This window comes from Condylura cristata, unplaced genomic scaffold (assembly GCF_000260355.1).
Source record: "Condylura cristata isolate star-nosed mole 26May11 unplaced genomic scaffold, ConCri1.0 scaffold00034, whole genome shotgun sequence".
Classification (NCBI taxonomy): Eukaryota; Metazoa; Chordata; class Mammalia; order Eulipotyphla; family Talpidae; genus Condylura; species Condylura cristata.
Window position 1 is genome coordinate 6,331,509 of NW_004567135.1, and position 13,113 is coordinate 6,344,621.

The window sequence follows — 13,113 nt, forward strand, 5'->3', positions numbered from 1 at the left end:
TGTTAGTAGATTAAATGCAGTAAAAATATCCAGTATTGTAAAAGGCTTTAAAATCCTCTGAAGTGCTTTAATTTGATAGTGGAATTAATATAAGCATATTTAAGCAATAAGAATATATTTATAAGGGAAATTTAAAAATGTGGCTCTGAGCGGAGAACAAATCCTATGAGAAACTCTAATATAAACCACCCCAATTGCTGAAGAATGTTGATTAGAGCATGACCAGGTTTAGGTAACAGTTCTGAGAATGGGATAAGATCTTCCGGGGCCAGTGAAGCCCACTTGTACCCGCCAAGACCCTCGGCGGCAGCACCAACCCCCTTCTTTCAACTCCTCATCTAAGACACCTGCAGGCGCCCTCGCTCCGCCTTGGCACCCGGCAGAATCCGAGCCCTTCCCCCACCCACTGCTCCCCCAGGCTGGGCGAGCACCCAGCCTGTCTGGGGACGGCAGCAGCCTGTAATCCTGCCTCTGCCCTTCTGTCAAGTCACCGGTGAGATCGTTTAGAACACAGGCTGGTCGTGTCATTCTTCTACAAAGCCCTGAGCTGGCTTCTCATTCCACTGCGTGAGGAACCGAGGCCTTCGGGGCCCACGCGCCCACCTGCCGGCACCGCTGTGTCTCAGACCGCTTCACTGGTCTCCCACTAGCTCATGCTGCACACACACTTCCTCGCTGCTCCGTAAACATGCCAGGCTCTCTCCCACCTCACAGTTTGCACTTCTCACTCCCCTACTTAATGTTTTTCCTTCAGGGAACTTCTTGGGTAGCTCCCTCACCTCCTTCATTTTCACTCAAATACCACTTTAATGTACAGTAAGTATTTAATCAGCTGAGTCCTCTACCCATCCACAGCTTGCTCTGCAAATGTGCTTCACTTACAGAAAAACCACCATTTTTTTCCTGATTTAGCTCCTTTTCAAAAACTTGATCCCTCTAGAAATTCCTCACTTGGGCTCTAATTCCGCCCTCCCCAAACTGCTCGCAATGGAGCTGGGGCTTCGGTGGCGCAAACCAAGCCAGACCACTTGGCTGCCGCAGGCACAGAAGCCAGGCCCCTGCTATCACAAGAGGTACCGGGGCGCGGCGTGGAGGCCCTTCCGCCTCCAGAACAATCACCCTATGACTGCGTTCAGGACCTCGCTCCAGCGACTGCGTGCTCCTGCGCCAGCATTCTGGAGATGAAACTAACGGATTCTGAAGTGAGGTGCAGGAGCCCTCCGAGAATGCCGCTACTCCTGCCACTCTAAAATTCTGTAAATATCAACTCCTCAGGCCATATCACACATGTATGAAAGCGGCAGCCTGACACTAGAAAAAGAAAATGTCATGGGGCAGCTCACCAGGACATCTGAACATTTGGAGGCTTACCTCCAGTCTTCTGGCACAGCGGCATAGACGCTAAGGACAGGCTCTGCAATGTTAGAATTTCAACGCAAAAAAGAAACACACAAGCGTGCTACCTACTCTGGTCGGGAAATAGCGGCTTGTCTTAAATGTCTTTAAGGTACTGGAGAGGATGAAGGTGGTGAAGAAGAGAATACAGGACCAAAAGAGCACATCGGGAGTATAAGGTCCATGATGGCCACACGCAGATCCCGTGAATTCTCCATGCATCTTTTGGCATTCCTGGGGGGAAAGCATTCTGGGTAATAAAAGGTTGGCATGCGGGAAGAAAGAGCCACTTCCCTCCAATCTTCCCACTCACTGCCATCGCGGCTGCTGGGAAGCACTGGCTTCCTGGCTCCCGGCAGCATCCGCCTGCTTCCATGAAGAGGCGGCTCTCCCCTGCACCAGGCAGGCAGACTGCTCAGCGTCCTGACACTAGAAGATGACACCAGAACTGAGCAAACAGAGGTTCTGGAAGAGCCCAAACAAGTTGCGTGGGTTTTAACACAGAGGATTTCCACACGCCACGAGTGTTCTTCCTGTCCTACGGAACCTGGGCCTGCCCCCCTGCCCTGCCTGGCTTCATCCCCAAATATCCATACCTGGGGTCACTGGGAGGGTGGAAGAGAACAAAATGCTAATTTTCTTTTCACTTCATGAACAAGAGAACTTTTGGGCTCTCCCTGGTGGCACAGGGTTAAGTCTCAGCACTGTGAAGCTGTCCACAGCCACGGCAGCATGAGTTCGAGCCCCGGCCAGGGAGGGATCCACAGGCACAGCAGACCCCTACTGTCTCCCTGCTGCTCCCCTCAGCAGTGTATTTCAGTGGATCCCCCAGTTCTGCTCCCCACTCTGTCTCTGGTGAATCTTCTCACCCCCTGCTGACACCACAGTTCTTGTATGCATAAATCAATAAAATATTTTTAAAAAAGAGAACGCTTGAAAGGGAATTGAAAGTCGGCATAATAAAGAGCTTTATTTCATAAGCGCCAGCGCTTGCCACAGAGCTTCCCTGCTTCTCCCTCAAAGCCCTCTCGAGCTCGGCAGTCACCATGCTACAGCATCTGGCAGCTCCCTGACTTACACTAACTGTCAGGTTGGCCCAGTGGACGTCTGCTGCCACAATATTCTTCTCCTTCCAGTACTGTAGGGTGTGATTATTTGGATTCTCTGGAAGAGTACACCTGCAACTGAGAGGAAAAGGAAAAAACATTCCTGAGAAAAGCAATCCGGCAGTCATTTAAGTACTCAATGAACGTTTATCATGATTGGGCCACGGGTTCTGTCAGAGCCTGCCTTGTTTTTCCTTTGCCTACTTCAGATTCTGGAGCTGGTCTAAATCGGCTAAGGGCAATCTATTGGGCCAGTCATACCCTGACTTTTCACTCAGTCATTAAAATGATAGATTTAAATCAGCATATAGGCCATGGATTAAAGTGTACTGACAACCAAGCCTGGCATCTGTTACGCCCATCATGACCTGAGAAGTTCCTTGCTTAGTTTCTCTTAGTTTCTCTTATTGACATAGGCTTTACCTATGTCAATAGCATGAAGGACCTGATACCCCATTTAGCTCTCAACAGTTCTCTCTAAGCCTGAGTAGCTTGACCCCTACACTCCTGTCACAGTTTAGCTGTAAAAGTTAGTCTTCTAGAATTGTAATACAAACGCTTCCTGACACAGCATTACCCCATGTAGTACCCTATTATCCTGGTTCTCCCCAGCCCTCCTCCTCCATCTAAGCCAGACCAGATCAGACCTGTCACACTAGCCACAATAAGACCTCCGGGTACCAGTGCTTCATGCCTGATCTGACTCAGTATACTCAACTAATATAGCCGGTCCTAACAACTTTGTTTCATCTGTGAATTTAATGTGTATGCCTTCTAAGGATATAGCATGACAAACTTTTAAAAGATCTCAACGGATTACGATTGAGGGAATTAAGAAAATCAAAAGTATAGAATAAGCTATAAAATCCTACATTTAGTTACAAAAAAAAATCTCAAACTTGGACGCACCAAAGATGTCCTTTTGTAGAGGAATGTATTTACTGTAGTACATGCAGACAATGAAGTACTATTTAGCGCTAGAAAGAAATGAGTTACCATGCAATGAAGACACAGAGGAACCTTAAGTGCATATTAGGTGGAGACACCTGACAAGGCCCCACACTCTATGCTCACACACCGTGACGTTGGGAAAGGCTACTCCACGGGGCAGCAGAGAGGTGAGTGCTGGCCAGAGCTGGTGGGTGGCGGACAGAGACGAAAAGGCAGAGCACAGAGGATTTTTCGAGTAGTGAAACTATTCTGCTGGCTAATAATGATGAGTATGTCATTACACACTCAACAACACCCACCAGACGTACAACACCAACAGTGAGCCCTAAAGTGGACCACAGATGCAGAGTGACAGCACGTGCCAGGTGGCTGCACGGGTACAGTGCCACTTCGGCAGTGATGTTGGCAGTGGGGAAGCCGCGCAGGTAGGAAACAGACGGGCGACCTCTATACCTCTGTGAGCCTACACCTGCTCTAAGAACATTCAAAACATCAGCTCCTCACGTATCAACATAAGACCATTTAAAGACATGAGGCGTTCTAGCTTCACGCCGGTTCTCCTAGGAAACAGCGTGGTGAGCTCTGTCAGCAAGGCACGAAGGTGTCAGATCAAAGCCTGCTCAGTACAGGGCTGGCCGCCTTTGTCCTCTCCCACTAGGATACAAGCCTGATGGGGCCTCTGTCTGTCTGTAGGAAGCTCACTGCTGTGTCTGCAGGCCTGAAACAGCACCTGGTATATAGTAGGTGCCCAACAATTATTTGTTAAATGAACAAATGCTTAAAATAGGCGCAAGAGTGATATTATGCCAATAGCGATCAGTCTACAAGGCTTCAAAGGTTACCTTCTTTATTGGTTATTGTTTTGTAGTAAAATAACTTTTTTATTTTAATAATTTTTAATGAACTGATCTTAAAGAGTCAATGATCAGTCAGAATCTGCGGCTAGCTGGCAGAAACAGCCATCTCTCTGCCCGGTTTCAGGCTGAAATTTTTCACTTCGCAGCCAGACCCTCCGCGGCAGACCTGCACGGCCAGGAGGGACGGAGCCCACACGCGGAGCAGGATGCAGGTCTGCAGGGTGACCAGGAGACACAATCTCGGGGGGAGGTGGCCAGATGGCTGAAAGTACTGTTTCCTTCCCAGTTGATTCAAATATATTGAGCACATGAAGAAATGTTTTGAGTTACAATATATACAAGTAATTAGAGTTCTAGATTTTCAGGATACAAAGTAAAAAGCCATGGAACTAGAATTATTCATCTATGTCTATGGAAAGATTCCCAAGAGCAGCCTGTATATTGTCTCAGAGAAAGGGTGCTCTTACTTGATAACATGATCCAGGGGCTCACAAGTTCTTGTAAAAATTAGTTCTTCCTCAGAACTAACTTGAGTTCCTCCTGACACACCTGCAGTTTATTTTAGTCTTAATCCAACAACCAAAAGATCTGCTGGGCAAAGCATTTCTCAAGTTCCCTCTGGGTTTCACCTAAAGCCCATCTTCTCTATCATCAATTCTTCGGCAGCCCCCCAGTTCTTCAATCCATATCTGAGTTTCAGTTCCCAAGGGACCAAGAAACCTCCTTACCAGAAGCTAAAGCACACCTGGGGCCCTATGTTAACCATTAAACTCAGAGCCTTGGTTCAATTTTTTTAACAAGCAGGCAGCATACTTACTAGTACAGGCTAAGGTGGTCCAGCTGGCTGTGCATGTGGACAGGGTAGGTCTCTGCCAGGTGAATCAGCTTTTCTATTGCTTCATAGATGAAGATAATGCAAATCAGAGAGGCAAATGCTTCTTCAGTGAAGCGGGTAATGTAGCAGACCAGGGAACTGGCATCAGTTGCCACGAGGACGATACAGAGGAAGGCAGTCCACAGCCCGATACAAGCCCGCAGGGACAGGTATGAAAGGGCGTAGTCTCTGGAACACAACAAAAGGTCATCGGAGCGCAAGAATGGACGGCAGTCAGAGACAGAGGGTCAGAAATGTGACTAGTTCGTATTACCCATACCTCCGTACCTCTATTCCGACTGCACTTCGTTCTCAAATGCTGCCTCGGGATGGGTGTGGGAAAGTTTGGCTTCACTGGTGCTATCTGCCTCAAGGCCACGGACCGTGGCCAAAGAAGGAACTGTCCCGCTCACTCCTGCCATGACTGCCCATTAATTAAGATCTTATTCTTGCAGATAAGAAAAAGAAAGGGGCGAGGCCTTATCTCACATGCTTCTATTTTTAATATAAAATGGAAGATTCTCTAGGAAAAGTGGGCAAACCGCTGAGCCCCCACCGCTGCCAGCAGCCAGTGTGTGAGGGGGTATGTAACGCGAACTACAAACTGACTTTCCATGAAGGGGTGGGGTCTGAATTGGTTAAGGAATTTTTTTTTTTTTTAAGATAAAAGTAGACTTATCGTGGTGAGCATTTCGCAATATATACAAGTGTCAGATCATTACGTTGTGCACCCAAAACCAGTAAAAATGGTATAAGCCAGTTACGCCTCAGTAAACACACAGGCGCATAACACGGGGTGGGACTTCAAGAACAGGCGAGGGACACTGAGAAAGCTCAGCAGGACTGGGCGCGCCTGGAGCGCTTAGATCCGGCGCTCCCGGGCAGGACAACGGCCCAAATGCGCCTCCTCCCGCACTCTGCCAGGCACCTCACACTCCCGCATAACCGCGCAGCAGCCTGGCGCCCAGCCCCAGAGCCTCACACCCAGGTAGCTCCCAGAAAGCCAAGAGTCTTACTTGCAGAATTTGAACAAAATCTTTTCGAAGACGAGCACTGGCCCAGTACTCCCCAGGATGGTAAGAGCCTGTCCCGCAAATAAGGAATAAGCGATCCCAGTCATGGAGGCACCAAACAAGGACTCGATTGCACTCTGAGAAAGGAAAAAACACCACACTGAGTCTACAGCCCAACTCTAACGAGTGGCGTGCAGCGCACACCTGACTCAGCCCTCACGTCTGCGCAACGAGCCATTTGCTTGCATTTCATTTCAACAAGATGTACACCCGGGCTAATGCCCCTGTAAGATGCCACTTTGATCACTCCAGTGCCCAGTACATCCACTTGTGACTCCTCGGCTAAGTCTATTCATCAGTGGCCCAATTCGGTACTCAAAAATTTACAGAAGCCACAATGATACCATTCAATCTACAAGCTGCCATACAGAGTTACCTTAGATGTCATTTTCAAATGACATCAACCTATCATTTTCCATCTTTGGGGCAATGAACAATTCAACTGGCCGATAATCTACTGGAATTGATACCATAGCAGAAGCCAGTCTGTTTCAAAGGGAGAACTGTGCTGCTGCTTGATCTGAAGTCAAAATACCATGATAATTCGGTACACAACATCCATTCTCCTCCACCCCAGCAGCCAGAATTTTCCCCCCACTGGGCCGAGCAGCCAGTAGTTGAAGTCTTGTTTGGGACCACTGGAAATGGTTAAAATGCTTACTATTCGCCCCTCCGTGGCTTCTCCGAGCAGCCCCCCAAAGGTGATGACAGGCGACATGCAGGCGCAGTACAGGAACAGGAAGGAGGCCAGACACTGCAGGCTGAGTGCGTCCCGGTAGTCGCTCCAGTACCAAGGGGCCTTCCGCTTGATGTCCAGCACCAAGCCCCCAAACAGCCTGTGAAAACACGGCAGGCAGGCCCTCGTCCAGTCCCCCTTCCACAGAAGCACACAAGCAGTGCACATTTGAATGCACTTCAAGATACTCTGTTTTGAGGTAATACAAGATGGGCTCCAACTTGACCCCAAGTGTAGAAGAAACTGCTCTGGAATCAGCACAGATTCTTTGCAACCAAACACATGAATTTGTATGATTCTGTTAAGTATAAAATTAATAAATTGATGTGCATATTACCAACCATTCAAAAAGTTTAAAAAAAAAACATGAAATTAAGTATTAGCTTCAAACTCTGAGCTGTTAGGAGGAAATGTACAACACCGATTCAAGGTATTAAAAGTGTTAGTTTTATTATGTTGTCTAGATAAAACACCCCTATCACATGTTTTCTCCTACTCTGAACAGCTACCTACCCTACTCTTGAGAAATTAGCATAACTCTTGCTTGCAACTCACAAGGAATATTAGGTACTTGGCTCAAGCAGTGAGTAAAACAAGCACAGCCTGCTCTCCAGGCCGACGCGGAATGCAGGAGACAAGCAGCGTTGTGAGGGCGCCGCAGCAGCTGGAACAGCAGAGAGGGCAATGACAGCAGTCAGTCAGATGAGGCAGAGGGCCTGGCATGGGTGGCCCTTGTGGTGAGTGCCAAGGGAGGGATCCAGGCGCTGCATGAGTTGTGGGAGGGGCAAGAGCCAACAGGCCAGATGAGAGAAGCCAAATGACAAGGGGCCTGCGACTGCTTTAAGAAACAGAATCGACCTTACTGATATGTCAAATCACTGAAGATTGTAAAGAAGGGGACGTAAGAAGCATGCATGCTGGAGGGACCACGCTGGCAGAGACGCAAGTAATGGCACGTGAGCTGAAAGCAGAGGCAGAGGGCTGCGGGGAGAAGTGTGTGAACTCAAGGGCGAGTCAGGGGTAGAAACAGCAGCCTGAAGGGGGTTCTGGGCCCTTGTCCACTCCCACAACAGGACAGAGCCAGAGCGAGACCTCACCCCAAAAAGTGGCAGTGTTCTCAGTCAGGGTCCATATTGCTAAGGCTGTAGTCACTGTACTACAGTGAAATTTTTAGGAGAGTGACAAAACTACAGGACAAACTAATGGTTCCTCCTACAAGTCAAAGGCATAAACAAAAAAAGGAAGGCGAGCTGCTCTCGGAGGGGAACACAATAACTAACTGCAATGCAGATTCTGATTAGATTCTACATCAAATACAAGAACTCCAAAATGACGTTGCTAAGATAATCACAAAAGGTTGAAACTGGACTGAGCATTAGACAGCTTAAGAGAATTATTGTTAATTGTGTTAGATTTCATAACGGCATAGTTATTTTTAATAATCTCTTATCAAACAGATACATACTGATGCAGTTACAGGTATAATGACATGGTACCGGTGATTTGGCTTAAAATAATCTAGAAAACATAAAATAAAACAATTACATAGAAAGCAATCGATGAAACAGACTGGCAAAATGTTGACGACCACGGATGGACGCATAGGCTCACTCTGCTGTCCACTCTGCTTTTTCATGTATTTGGCATTTTCCGTAGGTGAAAGTTAACAAACAGGACGACAGTTAGCAGCAGCTGCTCTCTAAGAGGGGCTGGGCCAGCTCTGTCTTTCTGGATGCCGGGGCCCTTGGGGAGTCCCACAGGACCTGGAACTGCGCCACAGGAGAGGCCTGTGTTCTCTCCACGCACAAGCTCCCTCCTCCAGCCCGCAGCCGGGCAATGGGACCCAGGGAGACACGACACAGACCAAGCTGTCTTACCCATTTGTTCTTTTCCTCCACTTTGGGTGCGATTAATTGGGGCTCACTAATGTCCTCAACTCAGAGCAGTAACATCACAGTCTGGATCTGGCGCAGGGGAGAGAAGCAAGGCAGCCTTGCGACGGCTCTGGGCCCGGCCTGCCTGGACCCAGCTCGGGTGGGAGCCAGCTACAGGGTCCCGCCCCCCCAGGAGCGCTCTCCTAGGGGCGGGATCAAGGCTCCAGGCTGCATGAAGGTGTCCCTCTGCCTTGCCCTCTCCTCTGGGTACAGGGCGCCACAAAGACCTTACGGGCACGGCAGCTACGATTAGCTGGGGGCAAAAGTCAGCATGCGTAGGCCCCAAGCCACACACGTTAGACCAGGTGAGCACTACCCTTATCCACGGAATGACCGTCCTCCCAAGGGTATGTCCCTCCTGCGACATGAGCTAGCCCCACTGAGGCAGGCTGAGGTGCTGCCATAACTGGTCGGCCGGCACTGGAGCTGCCTGGAGGTGAGCAGCAGACGAAGGGTTTAGGCGAAACGTGTCTTAAACAGAAAGGGAGGGTATCCATCTGCCTAACAGAGTAAAAGAGGTGATAAATGTTCTGCGGCTCCTATCAGTGGCATAACTATAAAATAATAAAACTTGTGAATACCATGGATGGAATCAGCTTTGCATTTCATCTGTGCATAAAATCAGGCCACAATCGCACATCTGGCAGCCATTACTCAAGCAGGGATGCTCCTCCCCACTTGAGACTTCCTTTCTGTTCACTACTAGTTTTGATGTTTCGAGCCTTTGGGAACAGACGCACACAGTGCTGGGAACCGCAGTGGGGTGCACGGAAGGGCCACCCCGCCCAGCGGGCATGGGCTCCGCAGCACCACCGAGCCCTTGTCCGGAGGGCTCTGGGCACAGCCGGCCAGCTTCCGTCTGGTGCGCTTTGGAAGCAACTGTTTCAAAGCGTGTTTGGGGCAGAAGAGGAGGTCGTCAAGGTAGCAGCTCCGGATTGTCTTTCAATGGACTTTGCCAAAAGTGGCACTCGCAGCAGGTGCGTGAATCTACCTTAGAAAAGCCCTCTTCTCTAGAGTGTTCGCCCACTGTGAGGCCTTTGGCCCAGGAGCCCTGCAGTCCCTGCCTCACTGCGGACGCAATGCACAGGCCACGGTGCCCGCCTCAGTGTCGGGGCCCGGGGCCCCGCTGCAAACCACCCCAGAGAGGCAGGCGACGTGGGCTCTGGGACAGTTCTCAGCTTTGTCTCCTTCCCCTTGGGGTCTACACTACTTTGCCTTCGAACATGTGCTTACCTCACCAGGGTAACACCCCGAGGCTCCGCATGCGTCCCTGCTTTCGCACCCCTCAGAGAAGCATGACTAACGGCATAAGGACTTCTAGAACAGTGTAGTTAGCCTGTGTCCAGGAGAGCCTGCAGCGCCGAGGGCCCGTCTTCAGGGCAGGCGCACGCTCTCCTCCCGTATGACCTGGGCTGCCAGGCATGAAGCTCCCTATCACCTCCCTGGCCTCAGGCCGCCGTGGCAGGAAGGCCGCTTGCCTGGTACTGAGGGCTCTGAGCAGACGTAGGAGCTCAGGAAGAGGTAGTACCTCTCTCCCACAGAGCTGGCAGATACTCTTCCTTTCAGCCTTGCCAATTCTGTAAATTCAACGCGCCGTTGTGAGGCAACCTCCTCGAGCTCCGTCTGAACTTGTGAGCAGGGTCCTGAGTTAGAGACTGAGCATGCGATGGCCCCCGCGCTGGACAGGAAGCGCCATTTCTGAGACTCCGTAACTGTTACCATTCGGTCTAGTTGACTGCAAGTGACCCTCTCAAAAGGCCTAGAACCTTAGCGCATTCTCACTCTGACACCAAAAAATGGAAAGAAAAGACCCCTGCAGCCTCACCTCTGCACACGTACCTGACGGGAGCCTTGGCGCCCTTACAGCCACGGCTTCCGACTCTAAGGCCTGGGTGTGGGCACCCTTTATATTTAAAAGATAGAGCGTAATTCTGAAATATCATCCAATCCACATCCAAAGCCCTTCCCCCAAGATAAATACCGCCACCTCTTCCAGGACTGCTGCAACCCCATTCCAAGGACAGGCGCTTCCCTTGGCCGCCCATACAGCCTCCACCCAATTCAGACCTCTCCCCACATTAAATGTCAGACGCCTGGCTTTGGTGATCCCTCCCATCAATTCTGTTTCCTCCAGTGACCCCTCCCCAGAGCCTATTCCATCCGCAAACAATTTCCACCAGCCGGGAAACAAACTATCAGGATCCCGACATTCTGATAATTCTGATACAATTAAGTGCCGTTCTCTCCTGTTTCCTGTTCCTCTCCTGACCTATCCCAGAATTTCCAAAATAGGAAAAATAAATTACTTCCTGCAACTCCAAAAAACGAAAACCTCCAAACCTGAGTTCCCACTGGATAAAATTCTGAGGATTGGAAAAGGGGGCCAAATATATGACGTCAAGCAAGGAGGGAAAGCACAGGAGTAGAGGACAATAAAAGCTGCCGTCCACCGCCTGGTCCTGCCGGAGGCTCTCACCAGCAGCCCCTGGCAGATAAGAGCACAATGACAAAGCCAGAGCCGAGTCCCTGCCCTCTCCCACCCCGGCAGGCCCCTCTCGGTGTCACTGACCCAAAGCATCACCCGCTTTGCACTTTCCTCTCTGGCAGCGAAACCTACTGATCTGGGGACCAGTTTCCTTCACCCATCACAGAGCAGCCCCTGCTTGCACATTAGCCCATAAAATCTGGCCTAAGGTGTCGATTCTGAGACACCCAAAAGGGACCCACTTCCCTACCCCGCATTTATTATTGTTTACCCACACCTAGTCCACTCACGCCACAGGAAAGTCATTATTTCGCAAGTGTCCACTTAGTGCTCAGATTCTCCCTTCTCTGTGTAGGGCCCTGTGCTGGTGGTTGGCACAGAAGGGGGCGTCTGTCCTTTTAGAGCAAATAGTCCAGCAGAAAAAAAAAGAATCAAGCAGTAGTAGTGAATCACCAAGTATGGCAAGCGGCAGGGTTCAAAGTCAGTGCTGCGGCCCAACAGCCTCACTCACAGGAAGTCCTAGAAGGCTTTCAAAAGAAATCACAGCGGAACTGAGTCAAAGGACATGGAGCAGCCAGTCTGGCACGAGGAGAGGTGACCCGTGTACGGGAAGGACTGCAGATGAGACAAGACAGTTTGAGCAACTTGAATAATTTTTGGTGACACCTGGCAGTCAGTGGTTCCCTTTGCAAAGTCATTCCCAGGCAACACACTACGGGAACGAAGCTGAAGCAGGCAGGACTCTCCTCCCTACGCCTTCTGCCCGTGCGCAGAATCAGCAGTGAAACGCGCCAGAACTCACCGCCCCGTGCGCTGCAGTTCCGGACCGCTGTGACCCCCATGCGGTTCTGGTTCTATGTGGCAAATATTTCCATTTGGAACTCCAGGCATTTTCCTTTTCTCCTTTTAACAAAGAACCACAAAATTAGAAAAGTCAGCCGTCTATTCTGTCCTTCTTGTTAACAGGGAAGAAGTGATGAGATCATCCGAGAGTAGCCAAATTATCCCCAGCTATTTTTAGCTTTCAGATATGTTTACTTATTTGGGACAACTTATTGACTTTCCTGGGAAAAAAAACCAATTCATCCTCTTCTCTTAATGCCTAACTCTGCCTTGCCCAGAAATAGAAAGGTGGGAACTTTGGCATCAGATACGACCTGAATTCCAGTTATAAGCTGCTCCTCTATTACCTGACACAGAACTCTGAAGATCGTTTTATTCCTCATTTGTAAAACCAAGGACGACAATACAATAGGTCCTTGAATGATGCCGCTTTGTTCCATGTTGTTTCATTGTAATGCTGAAGGGAAAAAATCCTCCACCAATACTGAATGAAATACTATTCAAAAACTTGGTTTCCTTACACCTCCCTGGGCTTAAAGTCACAGCTTCCTAGAACTTATCAATACACTCAGCAGGACTTCCTGCACCTATGTGGAGCTGTGGCTGGAAGAGGGAGGCAGCAAGCATGAAGCCCCTGGCCAGGCGCCTCGAGCACACTGGGAGCCCCCACTTTCCTCTAACCCGCCAAAGAGTATGAGGAACTTTTTTTGCTCTCTTTATACAACTGGCTGTTTTCATTTAATAGCTTCACTCAGAACATACATATCATACTCATCCCCTTGCTCCCATTCCACATCCATCCTTCAAAAGCTGGCCTAAAGCCCACTCAGGGTGATACGGAGTGACCCCATCACACCTA

General features: G+C 49.6%; 1 protein-coding gene across 1 annotated transcript in view; it reads right to left on the reverse strand.

Moving 5' to 3' along the window:
- Positions 1 to 13,113, reverse strand: part of SLC4A8 (solute carrier family 4, sodium bicarbonate cotransporter, member 8) — a 61,777-nt gene that overhangs the window by 20,083 nt on the left and 28,581 nt on the right. Inside the window, exons 11-16 of the mRNA XM_012732482.1 lie at positions 12,214 to 12,314; positions 6,918 to 7,092; positions 6,200 to 6,333; positions 5,127 to 5,372; positions 2,474 to 2,579; positions 1,468 to 1,629 (exon numbers count right to left, since the gene is read on the reverse strand). Of these exons, the coding sequence (XP_012587936.1) occupies positions 1,468 to 1,629; positions 2,474 to 2,579; positions 5,127 to 5,372; positions 6,200 to 6,333; positions 6,918 to 7,092; positions 12,214 to 12,314 (924 nt within the window). The remainder of the gene's footprint in view (positions 1 to 1,467; positions 1,630 to 2,473; positions 2,580 to 5,126; positions 5,373 to 6,199; positions 6,334 to 6,917; positions 7,093 to 12,213; positions 12,315 to 13,113) is intronic.